Source organism: Pavona decussata, unplaced genomic scaffold, assembly GCF_977016875.1.
Source record: "Pavona decussata unplaced genomic scaffold, jaPavDecu1.1 SCAFFOLD_272, whole genome shotgun sequence".
NCBI lineage: Eukaryota > Metazoa > Cnidaria > Anthozoa > Scleractinia > Agariciidae > Pavona > Pavona decussata.
Window position 1 is genome coordinate 180,001 of NW_028145674.1, and position 22,308 is coordinate 202,308.

At 38.1% G+C, this 22,308-nt stretch overlaps 1 protein-coding gene and 1 long non-coding RNA gene across 4 annotated transcripts in view; both read right to left on the reverse strand.

The window, feature by feature from the left end:
* The window catches only part of LOC146455569 (uncharacterized), a 24,435-nt gene extending 2,339 nt beyond the window's left edge, over window positions 1-22,096 (reverse strand). For 2 of the 3 annotated variants that reach the window (XR_014858973.1, XM_085093955.1), the window contains exons 1-3: window positions 21,893-22,096; window positions 1,650-1,854; window positions 1-1,355 (exon numbers count right to left, since the gene is read on the reverse strand). The exon at window positions 1-1,355 is cut by the window's left edge. Coding sequence is in view for 2 of the 3 variants with exons in the window: in XM_085093955.1 (XP_084950081.1) it covers window positions 1-1,355; window positions 1,650-1,835 (1,541 nt within the window). In the remaining variant the exon portion in view is untranslated. Of the gene's footprint in view, window positions 1,356-1,649; window positions 1,855-20,801; window positions 21,126-21,892 lie in introns of those variants that run through there. The other variant, XM_085093956.1, reaches the window with a different exon arrangement.
* Window positions 1-22,308, reverse strand: part of LOC146455564 (uncharacterized) — a 186,923-nt gene that overhangs the window by 62,107 nt on the left and 102,508 nt on the right. The gene's annotated exons all lie outside the window — the stretch shown is intronic.

Genomic DNA, 22,308 nt, shown 5'->3' on the forward strand with positions numbered 1-22,308 from the left:
TCTTCATCCATGTCGATGGCTTTCAAGGCGCGCTTTGTCTCGTCGCATCTGTAGCAACCAAAATATGGACCCATGAAGCCATTGTAAAAAGCATCAAACTCAAGCTTGTCATCCTTCTGGCCATCCCTCAGGTCCCACACATCCCACATTGCACGAATCTCACCAATCAGCGTTTGAGCGTGGCCCTCCTGTGGTTCTTCTTGGGCGATGACCTCGCACATTGTCTTGGTGAGCTTTCCACCTGAACGATCAAACAATAAGGCAAGCCCGACAGAGCTCATGTACTCTTCCTTCCTGTTCTGATGGAGATCTTCTAGCATTACCTCCAGCATCCTTTTGGCAATCTCTTCTGTGAACTGTTCATCGTGTCCAAACAAGCTCTTCAGCCGGTCTACAACCATCTGAGGGGTTGCTAGAGTCGTTATTCTAATGGGAGGTTCTTCACCAAAGAACTTGGCAATATCAAACTCTTCCTTCCCTGGTGGAAAGTTGGGAATGCCGAAGATCATGTCTACGGCTCTTTCGCCGTAGACAACCTGCCTGTTATAAGGCTCGAACCCAGTTGTGATTCTGGTGACCTCTTGTGCAGCTTTACGTAGAGCAGAACAGTTGTATCTCTTAAGGACCTTCTTATTACCAAGGCGGATCAGGTTCATTAGTGTAACACTTGAACAGGCGTGACCCAAAGCGGCTCCTTCGACAATCAGGCTCGCCCAAATGCCGTTTGCACCTTTAGCCAGGCATTCTAACTGGGTACTGTCTGCCAGTCCCCACTGTTCGTGGACGTGGAAAAGTAGATGGCCTTTCTTGAATCCACAGTCGTCCATAACCCTGCGAATAGCTTCCGTCCATGCACCTAGCTCCTCTGGGAGGTTATTGCCAGATTCCTCGTACATCAAACCAAATGGTCGGTCAGCTGGTGGAAGAGAGGAAAGGTGCCTTACCACCTTAAAGACGCGCTGGGGCGCCTTTACCATTCCATATGGAAGGTCACGTATGTTGATGAATATCCTGGAATTTTTGGATAGTCTTTTACGACACCATGCCATCCTCTTAGAGAGCAGTCGGTTGATATCTTCGACTTTGAACTTCTTGTAATTGATTCCTGTCCAAGCCAGGTCTAACTCGATGATGGCGTTTTTTATGTCGAGTTCTTTCATTTTCCGAAAACCAACTGGAAGGGTCTTAGTGTCTGGTACTCCATCTTTGTCAACAGATTCCAGGAGCTCAGCGAAGGCATAAAGGTTGGTGAAGTCTTCGCCTTTCTCCTTCAGCTGGCGAATGAAAGTGTCTCCCACCCTCGTCGTGTGGGAGAAAGAAGCGACAATGATGTGCTTGAAACCAACCTTTTTTATCTATGTAAAAAAAAAACCACATCTTTCTTTTTATTTACACTACTGCCAATAGTTAAGCCCCGCCCGAATGTGGACCACATATTGAGAAATAGTGCAAGACGGTAAGTAGCTTTTAAAATTTTTATTTAACATAAAATATTCCCTAAATTGTAGTTAGCAAGAGCCGTGTGCGAATCATTTCATGCAGTGAACGCTCAATTTAAGTGCCTTAGCCTGCCCTGGGGGAAAAATATTGGGATCTGTGTTTCAGAACATTTCAGCAATTCTGTTTTTGAAAGAAAACGCCACATCTACCTGTTCATATATTTTCCACTTATTCTCAATTGTGTGACCACGCAGCTGACCAACGGTGCTCTCCCGCAGGGAATTGTCCAGGACGAACAGATTCATTTCTTTGAGGCCTTTTCGCTTTTCTTTCTCCTCGTGTATCTTACTTTGCATGTGCCTCATATGACGAGTAATGTTCCCATTCATCGCCATGATTTATTTTTTCACGTATCTGTAGCAAACGAAAAGAGAACTTATATATTTGATTTATATTTAAAGTAAATTCCAGGGTAAATTCAAACTTATTTTAAACTTGCTTGAGTTTGAAGAAGATCTTTACTAAAACGTGTTCTACAAGCAAATCCTAAGATGTTTTCTCAAGCTTAAAGACATTACCAGGTTTATACTAGAGACGGATCATCCGCCCAGACGTACTATCACGTCGATAACTCTTCAGTAATCGGTGATTTGTAGTGTGGATTTGGTTTTCGCGGGCGTAACAATGTGGTTTGGCCCTACTCAGGCTCGTTTTAGCCCGAGCCACAACCGAGACACAACCGCAAATCCAATTAATTAACGTTCATTCACGCTTTGAAAGTCTGAAAAACCTTGTACACGATTATGTAAAGTGGAAATCAGGATAACTCGAATATTTAGGTGAAAAATGAAACCAGCAAGGGTAACTCTGCAACTTTCAGTTATCGTCTGTTAATTTACTGTAATGATCAAAACAATGCGGAGTGAGAAGTTCGAGATAACAAAATTCTACTGTAGTGGTAAATTATCTCATAGCTGCCCACCTCGCTTCCCCTTTAATATCCCTCTGGCCATTATAGCGATTTTGACACTAGCTATATAAAGGGCCAACTGCAGCTGATGGAACGCAAGTGAATTTTTGGACTTCTTTTGAGTGACCTTTAATAGAGTAGCCCTTCGGCAATACTAGTTGTTACCCAATGAACCATTCTTATCTAACCGTGAGTAGTTATACAGTTGGGGGTATCAGCACATTGGTCAGATTTGGTCTCTCTGCAATTGAATCTCGCTTTGCTCGCTCCAATTTTGTTCAACCCAATCCTCATCTGCGCTCGTATCGCTTCGCTCCTCCAACTGTATAACTACTCTGTTTCAAATGCTGATTCAAAAGTTTTCTTCAAAACTACTATCAAACCATTGAATATTAGCGGAAAATTATATTGGAATTCATTGTTTATATATTAATGGTGCATTTCAATACCCAAATACTTTGGAAAACTATATATTGGAATTCATTATTTAGATATTAAAATATTCACATCATTCAAAACTGGAAAATCATTCTCGGCAAAACAGGAAGTTTTTGATGTAATACATAAGGGACTTTCCCGCTGAAAGGTCTGAACTTTCCCTATTTCTTTTCAAGGTCATGAGACAGTCGTATAAGATTTTTTCAACCAATCACAGGCTTGACATTTTTCTTTTACAATTGTGAAATTTTTCAGTGAATCACATAGTAATTTGTGAAGTTGATGAGTCAAGATGCCTATTTCTCTGAAACAGTTAGACCAACGCTACGAAAGTGTATGCAACAACATAACGGATGCAAAGACTATACAGTACAGCATTTAAAGCCGAATATTAAGATGGATATCCCATCATTTTATGCTAATCTTGGCAGTTCCAACCTTGGGAAATTGGAAGCGGAGAAGGATGTCATGAAAGACGTTCTTAACCAATGTCGCATTGCCATCAAAAACGAACAGTCTCGGCGCTTACTGCAAGACCAAATAATCCTATTTACTGAGAGACAAACTCGAAAAGGGGATCAAAAACGGAGATTTAAGTTGTCAAGAAGGGCAGCCAGATTGGTGGAAGCAACGCCATATCCTACACCACCAACACGTCAACCTTCAATTCCACAATGACTGTTTTAAACATTGTTGATTGTATGACACTTTAAGCTTCAAACAGAATGCTAGATTTTGGTGTTTTAGAGACATTGCTTCTCCACAGCATGGATACTGATTTATGGAAAAGTGAAAGAATGTTTGTATTTAGATTTTGTAATGACCGTAAGCGTAACTCGTTATGCCATTATCATGAATGTATCTTTTATCATCAAAGCATGACAACGATGTTTTGTTAATCTCATAACTGCCAAGTTGATGTTTCTCACTGCCAATTGTTTTCATTTTGTGATGCAATTGTTTATTATTGAATAACACATCTTTGTAATTTGCATGTTTGATATCGTTTTTAATTACAAACTTCTTGATGCCCTTCGCGGTCCGTCCACATTGTTATTACCGAGCGACGGCCGGTGTCTGTGACGGCGGGCGGAAGTAAAATAAGTTACCAAATAACTTCCGGACAGCCATCGTGAAAAGTTTCCAGCCGTAGCGGTGTTGTCTACGACGTCAAAATGCCTAGTTTGCCGTCGCGTCTAAAACGTGAGTAAAATTATCTCATTTTAGGTCTTATTCGACGAAATTCTTTGATACTTTCAATAGTTAAAGATTTTTCGATCTCAGTGGATAGTTTTATTTAAGTATTTTAAAAGAGAAAACGATTTTAAAGGATAAATCTCCGTTTCATTTTGTCCATCTTGGCGGGCTGTCGATGACCACATGGAAAGCCGCTGTGGCTTTCAGTCACGAAGCCGCCAATTCCAAACCAGTAAGTTTTCCTTTTTTCGTGATGAAATGTTAGGAATATAATATGAAAGATTTCAGTCATTAAATACCTCGTTTAAATTCTGTTGTTGTACCCAGATTAGAGGAGTCGTCCTTCATCGAAATAACGAGTCAACATTCCACAATCTCGGCTCAGTTTGTTGACAACACAAAATCGAGCTTGTTTTGATCCAGATCCATCCGACAGTTTTAAATCAACAAGGAAAAAGGCGATTCCGAGAATAGAAATCATCGCAGAACTAATGAAGAAGATACAATATTTCAACTCCATTACAGAGTTACAATCATGTCGTGACATAATTATGGCTTTGGAGTATAGTTGAAATATTGTATCTTCTTCATTAGTTCAGCGATGATTTCTGTTCTCCGACCCGCCTTTTCCTCCAATTGCTATATTTACAAGTTTTTTTTTTAATCTGGTTTGGTTTTGTCTGTACGCATATTTACACGTTGTCTTGTTACCTGCATTGAAAATATGTAATTTTAAATGGCAGAATCTTTATGGAATGAAGAAGCAAAAGAAAATTCTGGATTTTTCAAGTTATTTTAACCGTACAAGAGAACAAATTCGTACTCTGAAATTTCGCAGTCGTCGAAGCTTTCAAGGAGAGGGCCACTAGCCGATCTAAATGAAGCTATAACTACAATAAAAATTATTGAACCCTTTCTTCAACACACAGCCGTCCTCTGGTCGGTTTCTTAAGTTTTACTTTCACTCCTTACAACGGCGGTCTCTCCCCAGTTTTCCACGGTCATAGTTGCCGTCGCAGACACCCGCCGTCGTCGGATCTTAAGCTCCCTAAACATTGTCTTTAATGTATGAAAACATTTTGGATCTTAGTCCCATTAATTCAGTTCTTGGAATTCCGCCTGCTTCATCCTTAAATTTCCCGTTAACTTTCTTATTCTTGTTGCTATAATACAGGCTTTCTTGTGGATAATCGCTGTTATCAAATGAATGTTTATCCTTCCAAAAGTCCAGATAGACATCATCCGCCTCGACCTCATATGTCAGACTGTCAGTGTCAGTAAAGAAGAGTTGTGCCTTGTTGCCGTATTTGCGTTTGATATAACTATGATGGAAATTATACATCAGCGTCTTGCTAAGATCAAGAATAGACATCCCCACATATGCCGGCCCACTGAGAGTCAGTGTTTCCTTGATTTTATGCACAGTCGTTAGATTCTCATTGAATATTTTACTGCTCATAACAGTAGGCATTGGCCAAAATTATACTAGAGACGAATTATCCGTCTAGACGGATTATCCGTCTCAAACGGATAATCCGTCTCTAGTATAAATCCGGTGCGAAGACCGTGACAAATTATGGAGCAAAATTCGTCCGAGGCTGATTCGTCTGTTAGCACGTCTTATAAACGTGCTAACGGACGAATAATTCGTTTAGACAGATTGTACTATCTATCTATCTAAATCTATACCTAGACAGAACGTAGACGGTTTTTTGACGAGGTTTCCTCAGGAGAGGGACTGATCTCTATATTTTCGCAATGTTTCCTGGGATGCTTATTTCAAGATGGCGTCCCGTAAGGAATCTGCTTCCTTTAAAGTAATCGCAAAAAAGAAAGGGAAAACAAACAAGAAGTTGACTTGGACAGATCAAGACACGGACGTCTTCGCGGAAGTTATATCTGATCCACTCTCCAGAGGAAGTGATTACACCGTTGCATGCATTTCTAATGTTCTTCTTGACGTGTTCGTCAACAATTGCAACGCTACGAGTGCCGCCATATTGGTTTTGACCTCTACCCAAGCTTCCACTCGGCTCCTCAACACCGAAACACCCGTCGTGTAACCCGCGTAAAATATCTAGACAAATTATTCGTCAAAATTCGGCTCCGGATTTATACTTAGACGAGTTATCCGTCTGACGGATAATCCGTCTAGACGGATAATTCGTCTCTAGTATAAATTCGGCCATTGATGCTAGTCTTAATAATTTCTTTTCATCAGTCACAAGTCTGATATCTTCCCGCTTTCTGATATTTTCTATTGTTTTACCAAAGACTGAATTATTCATCAATTTGAAAAAGTCTTTTTTAAAAGCATTCATTGCTTCTCAAGTTATATTGTTTGACTGAAACAGGAAACTCAATTCCTGTATAATCCAAATTGGAAACATATTTCTTATCAGTTTTTTATTTGCTGTGGATCTTGTTTCTCTGGGCATGAAAATCTGATATGGCACCATCTGAAACATTCATCATCATCATGATAATTTTGCCTGTTAATAATACCTTTGGACGAATTTTGGAGCTCAGGAGGTAATAGAATGTATGATGATCCTTTCATGGGTTGGTATTTCACAACATTTATAAAATGGCTGTCAACTGATTGAATTAACAATAGTTTTTAATCCCTTTGAACCAGCTCAACATCTTGTTCATATAATGTTAATGCATAAACTGAATAATCAGCATTTGCTCCAGCCGATAATTCATAATCGAATGTTAGTTTTGTTGTTCCATCTTTGATATCCATTTTTTGTTTTGTTAAATCGAAAAAGACGAGTGGGAATAATGTTCTGAAGTTGTTGATATTCAGTCAAGTCCCTTGACTATATTCATTGTCAGCATGCACATATTTGAGAATATCCCTGTAAACTCTTGATAAATCAGCAGTTCTTTGTCGTGTTGAATTGCTAACGATACCCCTCTTTCTTTTGTGAATTGTTATTTCCTGGATTTCCAGTGTTCAAAGGTGTTTCTAGTGGAAAGAAAACATCTCCAAATCGTTCAATATATTTTGGATTTCTGAATGATTTCATTTATAATCTTATGTTACATTATTTTCCTTTTCTTCTTTTGAGTTTCCCTCCGGATATCATCTGATTGACCCTCTCAGCTATTTGAAAATCAGTCAGTGGCCAGCTTTGTTTCCAATATGCTCCCCGGTCTTTGTTACAGCTTTTGTTGCCCCTGTTTTGACGCCTTTGGAGGCCAATTCTTTCGCTGTTTTACTAAATATTTTTGAACCAACAACTTTGAAAACATCCATCAGGCCTTCCCCATGAATGGATTCATCAATGATATAACGACCAAATTCTGGGTCAAAACGTGGTTTAAATTCGTTTTGTCGCACCATATATTGTTATATTACATTAAACTAGAAAGTAGAATCAAAGTCATGAAACAGTCAATTCAATTCAAATTAACCGGCCTTCCCAAAGCATCTGTGACTGTGATTCGTATTTCAGAAATAATTAATTTTTTGAATAAAGCTCTTTTGGGTTCAAATATGAATGGATAACTCCTTGTCAAATTATCAGTGGGAATCATAATCATTGTATTCGTGAATCGTCCATCCCTGATGCTATCGGTTATGAGATCACAATTGATATTCAAAACATCAATATCATTGCTTATATTCAGTAATTTGACCCCATGTTCGGTTGAAGTCACTATCTTTGGTTGAAAGCCAATAAAATTCCCGAAGTTGGAATTTCTTATATCCAATTGCCATTCTTTCTCCAATTCGATAACAACACGATATGATGAAAGTACGAAATACAGATAAATAGCCACACCATTGGCTGGTTTATCATCATTTTCTTCAATCACTTGATTTATATAATCATTGAAATCATCATTGAAATCACCATCGACAAATGTGATTGTTTCCCATGATGTGCCATTATCTTTTTAATACTTGATGGTATTATTATTGTATCCAGCATGAACATTAAGCCCCGAATATGTCATTGAAACTCGATCCACAGCTAGGTCATGTTTCATAGTTTGGTCCAGCTTCATTGGTGGATCAAATTTGACAATAAAGTCTTCAGACCAACTTCAACCTGTTTTTTTCGGTTAACTGATGAAATATGAATTGCTCTTTCTTCCATTTATATCATTACATTATATATTGTTTCAATAAATCAATGAGTTCTTTGTTATTGATAAAAGCCGGATGATTCTTCTTATGGGCTATTTGTGAAAATTCCTCTTTGACCCCATTATTGCCGGCCAAAATTGATCCAGCAAGCAGTTCCATTCTATCGAGTAAATCATTTGGATCATTAAAATGAACAACACCAGAGCCCAATTTCTTGAATTTCTCGCTTGATTTAGGGATGGGAATCTTACTGAGTTGGTTTAATTCATTAAAAAACATTTTGGCAATATCGCTATTTCTTTTTTGAATGGAATCTCTTGGTCAACAAATCAATTGTGTCAAAATCAACTTTTTTGTCCATGACTTTTTGATTATCTTTTGTGGCCACAAGTCTGAGTTGTCCCATTAATTTTGGAATATCAATCATTAACCCACCACATTGCCCAGACGATGATATTTTATATGCATTTCTCTTTGGTTGAGTAAAGCCATAACCTTTTTTGATAGTTTTAACACCCTCGGGGATGATTTGAGAGCGCTCTCTGTATTTTTGCAATAGTTTGATATCTTTGGTTAGTGCATCAATTTGGTCTTTATTCTTGGTTTTGCCTTGACCTTTTGATAAATTACCTTTTTTCGCACCAAGTTTATTCTTATCATAATCACCGATATTAAGATCCCCTTTAACAACGGAATCGGTGACCATACTCGGGGGTACAGATTGAATTGTATCAATTTTGTTATGTCATCGGCATCAAAGCCCGCATCCAGATTGGATTGAAAACCAGAGTGCAATGTTGTTGGTTTATAGCCGATTGGTTGCTTTGTTTCTGTTGATTGTGGTTGTGTTTCAGGCTGATAATTTAACATAGCAATGTCTTCCAAACCTGAAGTAAGTGCTTTCTGGTTTTTCTCTAATTGTTCAATCAATTTGTCCTGTTTGGCATTAATTGTTTGTTTCGTCTCTTCCTGAGCTTTAATACACCTATTGCCCTTCATTATCAGGAAATACATTTTCATTAGTGTTAAAAATTAAATTATTAAAGCGAATGTGTAATCATTGTATGAAAATATAGACAAACGTTTTAATTTTCGGGGTCATCAATAAGGCGTTTTACAGAGAGAAGAACGTTCATTAATGCGAATATCAGTTCAATTTAATGGAAATAACAAACGTTTAAGGGAATGAACAAACATTAGACGCTTCTTAATGTTCTTTAACGAGGAAAAAATTCATTACAACAGAGATACAGTCAGCGTAACAATCAAGCAAGTCTTAGCTCTATCCTTCAATCAACTCCCCATTCAAACATCGTGGTATATGTAAGTCTGCATAAACCTAAACCACGCTGCACATTTTCTGGCAATTATAGTGTTCACGTTTCTCCTCTTCTCGCGGGGGTCTTCAAACTCCCTAACTATCCTTTCGCCACGCTCAATTGGGATACGGTTTCGACGAACTCTGTGCTCCATTACTGCGAAACCAGTGTGCACATGTACAGCATCGTTTTTAAACTTAAGCATCCATATTAATCCATTGGGAAATTAGTCAGAAACCACGTAACTAAAAATCTTTTGTAGTTGAAATTTTATTCGCGCAATGGAACGTTAACCCTAGGTTAATTAATCTTCATTCGCACTAAAGAATGTTGTTTTCAATAAAAAGCTATTCTAATTGGCCTTAATAAATCTTCTTTTTGATACAAAACTCCTTAATGACTCTGCCACAAATTGAAATGTTTCATTTCCTAGTTAGACTGATTATACATTAATTTTATTGACCAATGTTTCGCGCTAATTTAAATTTATTTCCTGATAATGAAGGGCAAAAGGTGTAATTGGTTTAAACGTGTCTTGGAAAAATAACTCTCTGGAGGGCTTAATTTCAGCACTTTCTACGTTTTTCCGCTGCCACCATGTCTTGAAATCTCACAAAAGTTTATTTAATAAACACAACAAAAGCTTACAAAGTCCGCCATTAGGCTAAAGCACATGGTTCTCTTGTAATACGACACTGCGCATGTACCGAGTGTTACTAGGCAACAATGAAATGTAATAATACCGCTGAATATCATGACATCTCCCCCTTTTGAGGATTAAAAAAAACTTAAGAAAAAACTTATTCGGACAACATGTACTGAATCTGAACTAAAGCTAATTAAGAGAACTTAGAAGCTTGACCCGTCCCTTGTAAACTTGAGGATTACAGTCAAGTGTCCATTCAAAGTTCATTTCTAAAATTGTTAACACTATCAAAGTCACTCTCTATAACGAACAGGTTTCCTGATAAGTCTCCCACTGGAGGTCCTCTGTTCTGGGATAAGATCCAAGTTGCTTTTGAGGCTGGTGTTGCTAACTTCCGGAGCAGAGTTCTCCTGAACAAGTTTAGTGGTAGTCTCACTACTGGTTTCTGGAATCGGAGAGTCGTCCTCTTGTGGATCTTCACAAGTGGGTAGAGGGATCCTTCTCAGGTACCTCCGATTTCTTCGCAACATTCGACCACCAGAGTCAATAACGTATGACCTTGGGCTTTGATCTTTATCAACGACTTTAGCTTCTGTAGTCCACTGCTTCTCAGTATCTAGCTTGGTTCTCACCCAGTCTCCTGGTTGGAGCGGAGGTAGTTCTTGGTTTTCTTGGCAGAAGTGGCAAGACTCAACCTTTTCCTTAATCTCTTTAGAAATACCAGGCCACCATACTGACAAATTGGCACGTGCTCGACACTTTGTGATTCCTTGGTGCCCTGTGTGAATGCGCTCCAATATTTCTTCTCTCATGTCAGTGGGTATCACTATGCGATCATCGTATGTTAGAAGGCCATCGCTTATCGACAGGTGTCCCCGAGAATCGAAGAACGCTCGTACCTGGAGTGGGGCCTCTTCCACGCGCTCTGGACACCCTTGTAATGTTAGTTCTATCGCCTTTTGGAGCTGTACATCTCTGGCAGTTGCTTCTCTGATCCTCATCATCTGAGTATCGGTGGCTGGCCTGGTAGACTCAATCAAGCTTACATACGCTTGAACATCTTCTATGGTGTCTGGCTCCTGCTCTTGCTTAAGAGGGCTTCTAGACAAGGTATCTGCCACCACCATTTGCTTGCCTGGAACATGTTCCGCTTGAGGGTTGAACCTCATCAGACGCATTAACAGCCGCTGGCATCTTAGTGGTGTCTTGTCTAGCTCTCTGTGGTTGATCAGTGGAACTAATGGTTTGTGATCTGTCAAAAGCTTGAAAGTTGGAAGTCCCACCAGATAACGTAATAACCTCTCACACGTCCACACCGCGGCCAGACACTCCTTCCGAATTTGGGCATATTTGACTTCAGCCTGTGTCAGTGTTCTTGAACAAAACGCAACTGGACGGAGTTGGCCATCATGCTCTTGCATCAGAACCCCACCAATTCCATAGCTACTAGCATCCGCACACACAACAGTTGGCTTCTTTGGCTCATAGAACGCTAACACAGTGGAACTTGAGATTATCTTCTTGACCTTGTCAAATGCCTTTTGCTGGGGAGGTCCCCAAGTCCAAACACTGTCAAACTTCAACAGATCAGACATTGGATGCATTTCTGTAGCAAGGTTTGGTATGAACCTTCCGAGGTAGTTAATCATGCCCATTACTCTGCGTAGCTCCGGCACATTGTTTGGCGCTTCTAGTTCTCTGATGGCTTTTACCTTTTTAGGGTCTGGACTTACTCCGTCAGCACTGAGGACATGTCCGAAGTAGGTTAACCTGTCTTTCTTGAACTCACATTTCTCCCTGTTTAGTTTCAGACCTGACTCCTTGATGATTTCAAGTGTTTTCCGTAAGTTCTCATCACGCTCCTCAGCAGACTTTCCATACACAATAATATCATCCATGATTGCTTCGCAGCCTTCCTCATTCTTTAGCAAGTCAGTCATTTCACATTGAAAGATCTCTGGGGCACAAGTAATTCCAAACGGCAGTCGTTTAAAACAGAACCGCCCCATTGGAGTGATGAACGTGGTCAATTTGGCACCGTCTGGATGGAGGGGAATCTGCCAGAATCCGCCTGATGCATCCAGCTTGGAAAAGTACTGAGCACCAGCTAGCTTTGGAGCGATGTCTCCCAAGGTAGGCAAAACAAATCTTGCACGCTTGACCGCACCATTCAATTTTCTCAGATCAACGCAGATCCTCAGCTTGTTATTACTTTTCTGCACGGGTACCATGGGCACGCACCATTCTGTCGGCCCTGTGACTCTTTCAATGGTATCGGCGTCTTCCATCCGCTTTAGCTCTTCTTCTACTTTTGGCATCAGAGGGAAAGCAATCCTCCTGGCTGTGTTGATGCAATAAGGTTCAACATTCTCATCCAACTGGATCCTTGTTGGCTCACACTTTAACAGACATATGTCTCCAAACAACTCTGCATCCACCTCTTCTAACCTCGCTACTAGACCCATTTCGCAGGCTGTTTGTCTACCCAGCAAATTACTTGCATATTCTCCACTTATTACGAAGATGTCTACTTCATAGTTCTTATTGCAACATGTCACTGTTGTTGTAAACTGTCCAGCACCCTGTAATTCGCCTCCGGGACTAAAAAGGGCTATCCTGAATGGATGTAACTTAGGCTGGTGTGGCAGAGTGTCAAAAGTAGACTTGGACATCGCAGTTATATCTGCACCCGTGTCGATCTTGAAAACTACTGGCTTACCGCTAACCTTGAGCTGAACTCTCCACGTAGTGTCCTCAAGTGAATCACCAGATAAAGCACCTAAAAACCAATGGTCAACGCCGCTGCCTTTTGCAACAACACCATCATCTCTTTGCACCACATTTACAAGCTTAGACCGACACACAGCTGCAAAGTGGCCCACGTTTTGGCATTTTAAACACTTCTTATCCTTTGCTAGACAGTGTTCTGGCTTTGAGTGGTTGAGACCGCATCTGCCACATTTCTTCTGACTTTGCTTTTGGAAGGACTCCGCTTTCTTCGCTTTTCCTCTCCTCGGACGAGAGGGAACTGGCTTCTTCTGGCCTTGCACCTCTTCCAGATTCTTCACTGCGAGGGAGTTCTGATCTGTAATCTGAGACTTCACCATTTCTGACTGGCGAGCTATTTGAATCGCTGCTTCAAGCGATAAATCTGCTTTTAACTGTAACTTCTGAGACACGTTCTTGTCCAAAATTCCGATGACGATCCTATCTCGTATTTGCTGATCCCGACTGGTTGTAAAATCACAGTGTTCCGCTATCTCATAAAGGCTTCGAAAGAAGGATTCGACCGTCTCTCCTTGTCTTTGGTTCCTTTGGTGAAAACGTGCTCGCTCGTGAATTACGTTCCGTTTTGGAACGAGATGCTCATCAAACTTTGCCAATATCACGTCAAATTTCTTCTCGTCTCCCTCTGGTAAGGTAAAGGACTTGTACACATGTTCGGCTTCTCTCCCCATTGTTTAAACGAGAGCACTGACCTGGACATCGCTGCCCTCTTTGTGAAGCTTCGTTGCGAGTCGAAATCGCAGGAAATTCTGCTTCCAATCTGGCCAGTCGAGGGGTTTGGAAAAATAACTCTCTGGAGGGCTTAATTTCAGCACTTTCCACGTTTTTCCGCTGCCACCATGTCTTGAAATCTCACAAAAGTTTATTTAATAAACACAACAAAAGCTTACAAAGTCCGCCATTAGGCTAAAGCACATGGTTCTCTTGTAATACGACACTGTGCATGTACCGAGTGTTACTAGGCAACAATGAAATGTAATAATACCGCTGAATATCATGACAAAACGTTTCTGATAAACCTTGCTGTAAATCTTGTTTACCATGCTTGTATTCTCTCAATGTAGCTCTAACTTGTTTGGTTATTGTTCCAGCCTTAGTCTTGGCTTCAGATAATTGTTTTAAATCTTTGTAAGTCCATTATAATATTTACTTATATTAACTTATCTCAACTTACATTAACTTATTTTTTGGAAATCATATAGAAATCAACAACTTTTTTTAGCTTGTTGAGTAAAACAATGACTTATCTGAACTTATCTGATATATTGATAGACTTGGAAATACCAAATTATGACAGGCATGATAAAAATAATGATTTTAAACAACTCTATGGTTACATGCCAAATGATACTTTTCGGATGCTGATTTGTGGTAATTCAGGATCTGGAAAGACCAATCTATTGTACCATATGCTGATGAAACCACTTTTGTTTTACGATCAAATACATCTTTATGCAAAAAATCTTGAACAACAAAAATTCAAAGATATGATTCAAACACTGACTGATATATCAAATAGTGTTGACTACAATGTTCTTTTTTCCATGAGATAGTTCCAGTAGAGGATTTGATGGATGATGAATCACAGAAGATCGTCATATTTGATGACTTTATTTGTGAAAAAAAAAAAACAGAAACAATTGATTGATTATTTCATTCGTGGCAGACACAAAAACTGCTCTGTTATTTATCTGAGCCAATCGTGTTACAAAACTCCAGAAGATATTCGACTCAATTGCTCTCATTTTTGTGTTTATGACTTTCCAAGCAGCAATAAACGCAGTTTGATATCCCGTGAGTTGGGGGTCGACAAGGATCAATACATTAAAGCCACCAAAAAACCATTTTCATTTCGATATGTTGATAAGCCAATGAAGAGAATAAATAGGAATTTTTATGGAACAATATAACCAAATGATATAAATGGGAATATTTAACGAACATATTTTACATACTAGTTCCACTACTGGGACTGAAGGTATGATGGGCCCATTTGGACCAGCAGGTCCTCAAGGAATTGGGTTCAAATTAAGCCAAAATGGTAATTATGATATGCAAAACAAAAAAAAATTATTAATCTGAAACCAGGTACTGATCCCAATGATGCTATTGTCAAATCACAGATCTCCTTATTAGAAGGGGTTCAGCCTGGTATTGTGGCCAATAATAAAGCCATTATTTACAGTAATGCAGGGTCTGTTCATACATATGGTTTGTACATTAAGCATGAACAAGATACTCATGATTCAGATGATGTCCACATCTTTGCGGAGCGCCAAAATTATAACAATATTCGTCTTCATATACCAGCTCTTCCGTTTTGGAATGGTAAAAATGGTATAAAATCAGATTCTGTGATAACATCAATTGAGCAAACAATTACAGGAAAAAAAGTTTCCGAGATATTGAAGTACCGAATCCAATTACTAATGAAAAAGCCACCAATAAAGGCTATGTTGATTCAAACTTCTTGAGTCTCCAAGGTGGTATAATGAGAGGAACACTGCGAATGAATGATCAATTATTGTTGGGAATCACGAATCCAACTTATTCACATGCTGCAGCTCCAAAAGATTATGTTGATAGTGAGATAGCTAAAATCAAATCTAGTGGTGGAGGAGCTGATTTGAGTGATTATTTGAAAAAAACCAAATCAATATTCCAAATCAACCATATCCAGTTCAAGGAAACACCAATAAAGCTGTCACTTATAATACTGTGAGGGCAATAGTTTTGTCTCGAAAAGAGGCTTTTCCAATGGAAACACATATTGATATGAATAACAATAAAATAGAGAATTTGGGAGAAGCAACCACCGATCATGAAGCAGTCAATAAAGCCCAATTGGATGCCGCAATTGCTGCCATTCCATCTGGTGGTGGTGATTTATCAACTTATTTTAAGAAAGATGGTAGTGTAACATTAACTGGAAATATGAATTTTAATAATAAACAATTGGTTAATTTGGGGTTCAATATACAAAATAATGGTGATGTTGTTCATCTCGGTTTTTTGTGACGGAAAATATCTTCAAAAAGTATCAAATAGTGACCTTGACATGGATTTTCATAGAATAAAAGACATTTCCCCTGCACAAGGAAATAGTAATGCAATGCCGTAACAACAATTTGAACAATCATTTGTGAAAAAATCAGGTGATACATTCAGTGGAATATTAAACATGGACACGAATCCATTGATTGGTCTGCCGGATCCTGTAATCAACTCAGCTGCAGCCAGCAAATCATATGTGGATACAAAAATTGCCAAAGTTGGTGGTAATGTCGATTTGGGTGATTATTTGAAAAAAGATGGAAGCGTTGCAATGACTGCTGAATTTGATGCTGGCAATCAAAAAAATAAAAAATGTCGGGACACTTCAAGCTAATGAGTCAGATAAAGCCGCTAATGTCGGTTTTGTAGTCAAAGAGATCAATCATTCTAATCAAACAGTACAAGGCTTATATGGCTCAATCACATTTAGTCAGTAGCCATCAAACAAAGGCATTCAAGCACCTCGTTGATGCCGACGAGAGCAGTAGTGAATACAATATCATTGTCTTGGGTATTCGAAACTTCAATGAATCATCACAACAGAATATAGTATTAGCCTTCAAAAAGACAGTGGGAGTATTGATTACAGATCAAGGATTGGATTTAATGTTTACCCTGTTGCTATTGGAACATATACAATTTTTTTCGAGTTTTATCCACCAGAAATGACCAATATTCAGTAATCATGTCAAGCTTCTGAAGCATACATCCATAAAGCATACAGCGTGATTTTACCAATCATAGCAAGCTGCTCGAACAATTCAACAATAATAGTAAACGGACTCCAGATAACATATGTCTCACTATGCATGGCAGTGCTACTGTCAGTAATCCACAAGGTTATTTGGTTGTTAAAGATTGGTCTGACAGTGTTGATCCAAGGGTTTATGATGATTTAAATGATGCAATGTTTGAATATAAAAATGGAAATATGCAAATGCATGTGGATAATAATAACATACTGAATGTATCTAATTTATTCCAACCAGATGTGAATGGTGATTAGAACATGAATAATCATAAAATAATCAATTCATCCAATTTATTTGTAGCCGATGTGAATGGTAATTTGAACATGAATAATAAGAGAATATTGAATGCGTCAAATTTATTTGTAGCCGATGGTGGTGGTAATTGGAATGCTGGAAATAAGACTATTTATAATGTCAAAAATCCTGTCAGTGATGGGGATGTTGCCACGAAAAGATATATCAAAGCAATATCTGGTAAATATCTTGCAAAGGAGTTCTCCAACAGTTCATCTACTGGTGGTTAAGTTTATAAATGGGTTACATCAGAACGAAGTACATTTGATTTTCATGTTAAAATAATTTCAATCAACCTAATTTTCACAACAAGATTAGGAAAATCAGCAAGAATGAATATTCATTTAAATCTCCAAACGCCCCCCCCCCCCCCCCCCCCTTTTTATAATTTCACAATCAAACGACAAGATACGGTGAATGTTAATCTTACTTCCAATAGGTCTGGTATCAATAGTACCAGCATTCTATGGGATCGGGGGGGTAATTCATAGTCTCATAGTTGGGGTGTAGCTGCATTTCACGGAGATATTTTATACCAAATTGTGTGATATATAAATATAATGCCATACGTTGAAGATGAAAATGGAAACCATATTCTTGATGAAGATGGAAACAAAATGGAATACACTGTTGAATATCCGAAGTTGTATGGGTCAATTCATGTCAATGATAATGGAAATTTGGATACTGAAGAACGCCATTTGATTATCAAAGATGGAGTTAATTCAGATCATGCAGTATCAGTCCAACAATTGGTCAACAACAATGAAAACATAATAAAAACATTGATATCAGAGAAAATAAGGCAATCTTTGGTACAATTGGATGATGATGTTAAAGGACTTTTGGATTCAAGCATTAAACAAACAATAATGCCAAAAGTTGATTCCAAAATATCTGCAACAACATCCGAGTTTGCAGCCAAGTTAGAGGCACAACAATCAGAAAAACCACAAAGTGATGACCCAATGGATGAAACAATGGTTGAAGTTGATAAGAGGATCACAACGTGGTTATCAAATTTCAAAAGTGAGTTTGTGAAAGGGGTTGATGAATATTTGACCAATCAGGTTGCCACGAGAATTGGTCGAAAAGCGGGAACAATTCCCAAAACAAACTACACTTGAATAAAATTATTAAGCAAAGACGATATTGAAGGAATAAATACATTACAAGAGATAATTGTCACAGACACATATATTCGGCGATTTGATAGATATTTTCATGCAAAATCAGAGCATGTGGCTGGAGCATTCAATAATCTGGAATTCTTTTTTGATGTTGGATTCAGAAACTATTATTGCTATTTTGATTCAGCGCCATCCGATTGCGATATGGAATATTTTGTGGAGTATATTCGTGTCCAATTGCCGGATAATAATGATGGTGAATCAGAAGACTCTGCAGCAGGTTTTGCATCATCAGAATAAAAATGTGTAATCTATATAAATAATTCAAATGATCGAAATCAAAGAGATAATCGATTATGTTCACAATAATTTACCAGATATTATTCAAAAAATTGATGAAATCGGACCACCATTCAAGATAACAGCAAGACATATCACAATTATCAAAGGTGGATTAGTCTTCCAATATTTGTACCAAAAACATTACAATGATGAAATACCAATTGAAGAAATAGTGAAGCTTCATGAAGATGGAATCGGGTTATTGGGCCCAGGAGATGTGAAATTAACAGCTGTTTTCCATCGATTATTTGGATGGCAACCATATATCAGATATCATGGAATATTACATGATGCTTTCGGCCAGTTTTATGATACATATTGGAAGGACAATGATTATTTTTATTCAATAGATGCATCCAAAACATGCTATGTATTTGGAAAATGTCCTTTATTGGGTAAAATAACTGGATTACATTTCTGCATAAAAAATAAGATAATAATATAATATGAGAAGGAAAATATCAGTGTATAGAGCCTATTGGCATGGATCAAGTGAGCAGACATTTGTTACTGTTGAGGACTATGCAATGAAATATTTGAATATTCATGGACGATGGAGAAGCTTTCCAAAAAGGAGAATAGTTGTAAAAATAACAGTTTCTGATTCAATCAATGGAGTCATAATTGATGGAAAACTCTTTCGGAAGGAAACATATGTCTAAACCATTGATATATGCAACAAAGTCAGAAAAAGCAGAAGAGGAGGTTGGTAATTAATTTCAACCATATTTCAAAAAGATTATCAAAAGATAAAATTAATGAATTAAAAGCTTATTACATGTCTTATCACAAAAAGATGTGGATGTACAAAAGTGCATACAAAAGATTGAAGAAATGGAAGTTAGCAGGAAATATTGCATCAATTGTGTTTGCAACAGGTGGAATAGCATCAACTATTACAACAAGTGAGACATCATTATTGGCAATATCTTCGGTTTCAATCTTGATTCAAGCTTATATGGAGCATAAAGATGTTGCAATCAAATTGTATCAATGTCAATATGCTTTTCAAACATATGGGAATCTATTGAATGAAATCAAAGAAATCATGAGGATTGGGAATTTTGATACAGATGAGTTAACAGGCAAATTAACACAAAATGATGACTTTATTCTTGATAATACCCCGATTGTGGACAAATGGGGAGATATGTATGACAACAAATATCAGATATTCACTTATGTATGATACCCATTATTTTAACACCATAATGATGCATTATTTGCTTCCAATAAAGTCTGTAAGAGTCAATGGTTGTTTCAGACTTTGAGAGTGCAATATTTTTGTGATCCAATTTCATGAGAACAAATATTCTGAACGAAAGATATTTCAAACTTATTATTCCCTTTCTTTTATTATGCATTTTTGAAAGTATTCTATTGATTTCCAGAAATATTTTATAGATTTTGAAACTATCATGTATCTTCAAATTGACTCCATGTTTGATAATAAATTGATCCAATGTGTTTGCCAAATGATATCTCCGATTATAGACACTCTTTTTGTAAATTTTAAACAAATTCTCACGAAAATCGATATATTCTGTTTGAAATTCCTCACAGTTCAGGCATGTATATTGATATCTATCAATAATGTCAAGTTCCTCAGCTGGGCAACACTGTTGATGTTGAATTGGCTTACATTCCAGCATGCGATCACAACAAAACGGGCAATCGATATGGCCCAATTCAACAAAAGCTTGATGGAGTATTTGGTTGCAAATCATTCTATATTATTACATCAGATTTTACTGTTAAACGAAAGTCAACAATTATTCAGTCAAAACATCTATTTCTGAGTAATATTTTTCCGAGAATCATTTTCCGGTTTTGAATGATGTGAATATTAAACAATTATTCACCAAAGTGGAGGTGAATAGTGATGGATATTTACTTAGCCGCGAAGCGGCGAGGTAAATATCCATCACTTTCACCGACACTGAGGTGAATAGTTGTTTTAGTATATACCACACAAGCTGAATAAAAAATGGACCAAAAATTACTTTATTTTTGACAATATGCCGACAAATGGTGGGAAATTTAAAAATCTCGCACGCCGTGCGGTACTGAGCGATTTCTTATTGTAGAAAGATTTGTCTCGCTTTTTTGCGGACAAATAAAACTTCTGGAAGCACTTGTTTAGTTGCTACGTGTCTGTTCTTTGATTATCGTGTGAAATTTGTCCTGTTTTTAAAATTAAGCTGCAAAACATTAGATGTTTTATTGTTCACATTGTAATTATAATGCTCGACAGTTTTCGTAAACAATGCATCGTATTTTTAGTTTTCGCCCTAGAATATATATAAGGTTTGAAAGATTAAATAACTTACCACGTAATGCCGTCAAACCAAACTTTGTTGCCATTTTTGTATTTTTTATAAACGTCCCTTTTATCGAAATATTTTCCTCTTAAGTGACCGTGGTGAAACGGGAAGCCATCTTGTTTCTCTTCGGCTGCTCGGAGGTGAATAGTACTTGGCTAATCACCTCCGAGCTAGCCAATCAGCGCGCGCGAAAAGCACTATTCACCTGTGGGGTATATACTAATATATACACTTTCGCAGCGTTGATCTGTTTCAGAGAAATAGGCATCTAGACTCATCAACTTCACAAATGACTATGTGATTCACTGAAAAATTTCACAATTGTGGAGTAAAAATGTGAAGTCTGTGATTGGTTGAAAAAATCACACGACTGTCTCATGACCTTGAAAACAATAGGGCAAGTTCAGACCTATCAGCGGGAAAGTCCCTTGTGCATTACATCATCAACTTCCTGTTTGGCCGAGAACACTTTGGAAGGGCATCTAGAAAATCGAGGATTTAACCGAATCTAATTATTTTCCGAGAAATACTTGGAATAAAACATAGATTTATTTGAGTTAAGAAACGTGGGGCTGGGAGCACTTTAAGTGACACTACACCCAAGGAAACGCTAGTTAATTTTTAGAATTCAATTCGAATTTAAGATGCGATTGAAGCCTTCCGAACTCTGACAAACGTCCTTGTGCCTTGGTGCCAAAACACAACCTCACACGCATGATTGAGCTATTGTTTTAGGCCTTGACTGATTTTTTCCTTAACAAACCTCCATGTTCAAGAACGTGCCAGATTTTGTCATAGACACAAAGAAATTAAACTTGTTATGTAAAATCTTCCCAAGAGAACTTTGCCTTGCCAGTTTCCTGGTGAAATAACTGCTCTGCTGTTTGGTATGATCAGGCTCACTCGAACATTTAGGTTTAAAAAAAAACTAACGCGGGTTACCCTGAAAGTTTGAGTTACCGTGTGTTAATTTACTGTAATGATCAAAGCAAGTAGAACTGCTTTCATCCCGACTCAGCTAGACGTTTGAGTCAGTATTGGGGGTTCGACATACCGAACTTCTAACTGTAGTGGTAAATTAACTTATATCTACCAACCTCGCTTCTCCATGAATTTCCTTCTGGCCATTATCGCCATTTTGATAGCAAATGTAAAAAGGCAAATTGCGGCTGATTAAACCCGAATGAAGTTTGGACTTTTATGAGCTATTTTGTTCTTAGAATAGCCCTCCCGCAATACTGTTTGTTACTCAGTTACCCATGCTCATCGAAACCGTGTTTTGAGAAGTGCGTCATGCTGTTATGAAAAGTTTCGAGAGTGATCTATATTAAGATTCACAGACGTCAGTCTGAATTCTTGATTGCTTTGACTGTACGTCGATCGAATCGGATGAACTGTAGCCGTACCTATTATTCGTTCAATTGCTAAGAAATCCTGCGACCTGGATCCTCTTCCAACCAGGTTTCTATTGGAATGCCTCGACGTTATACCGGTTAACTTGTAATCCTATCGC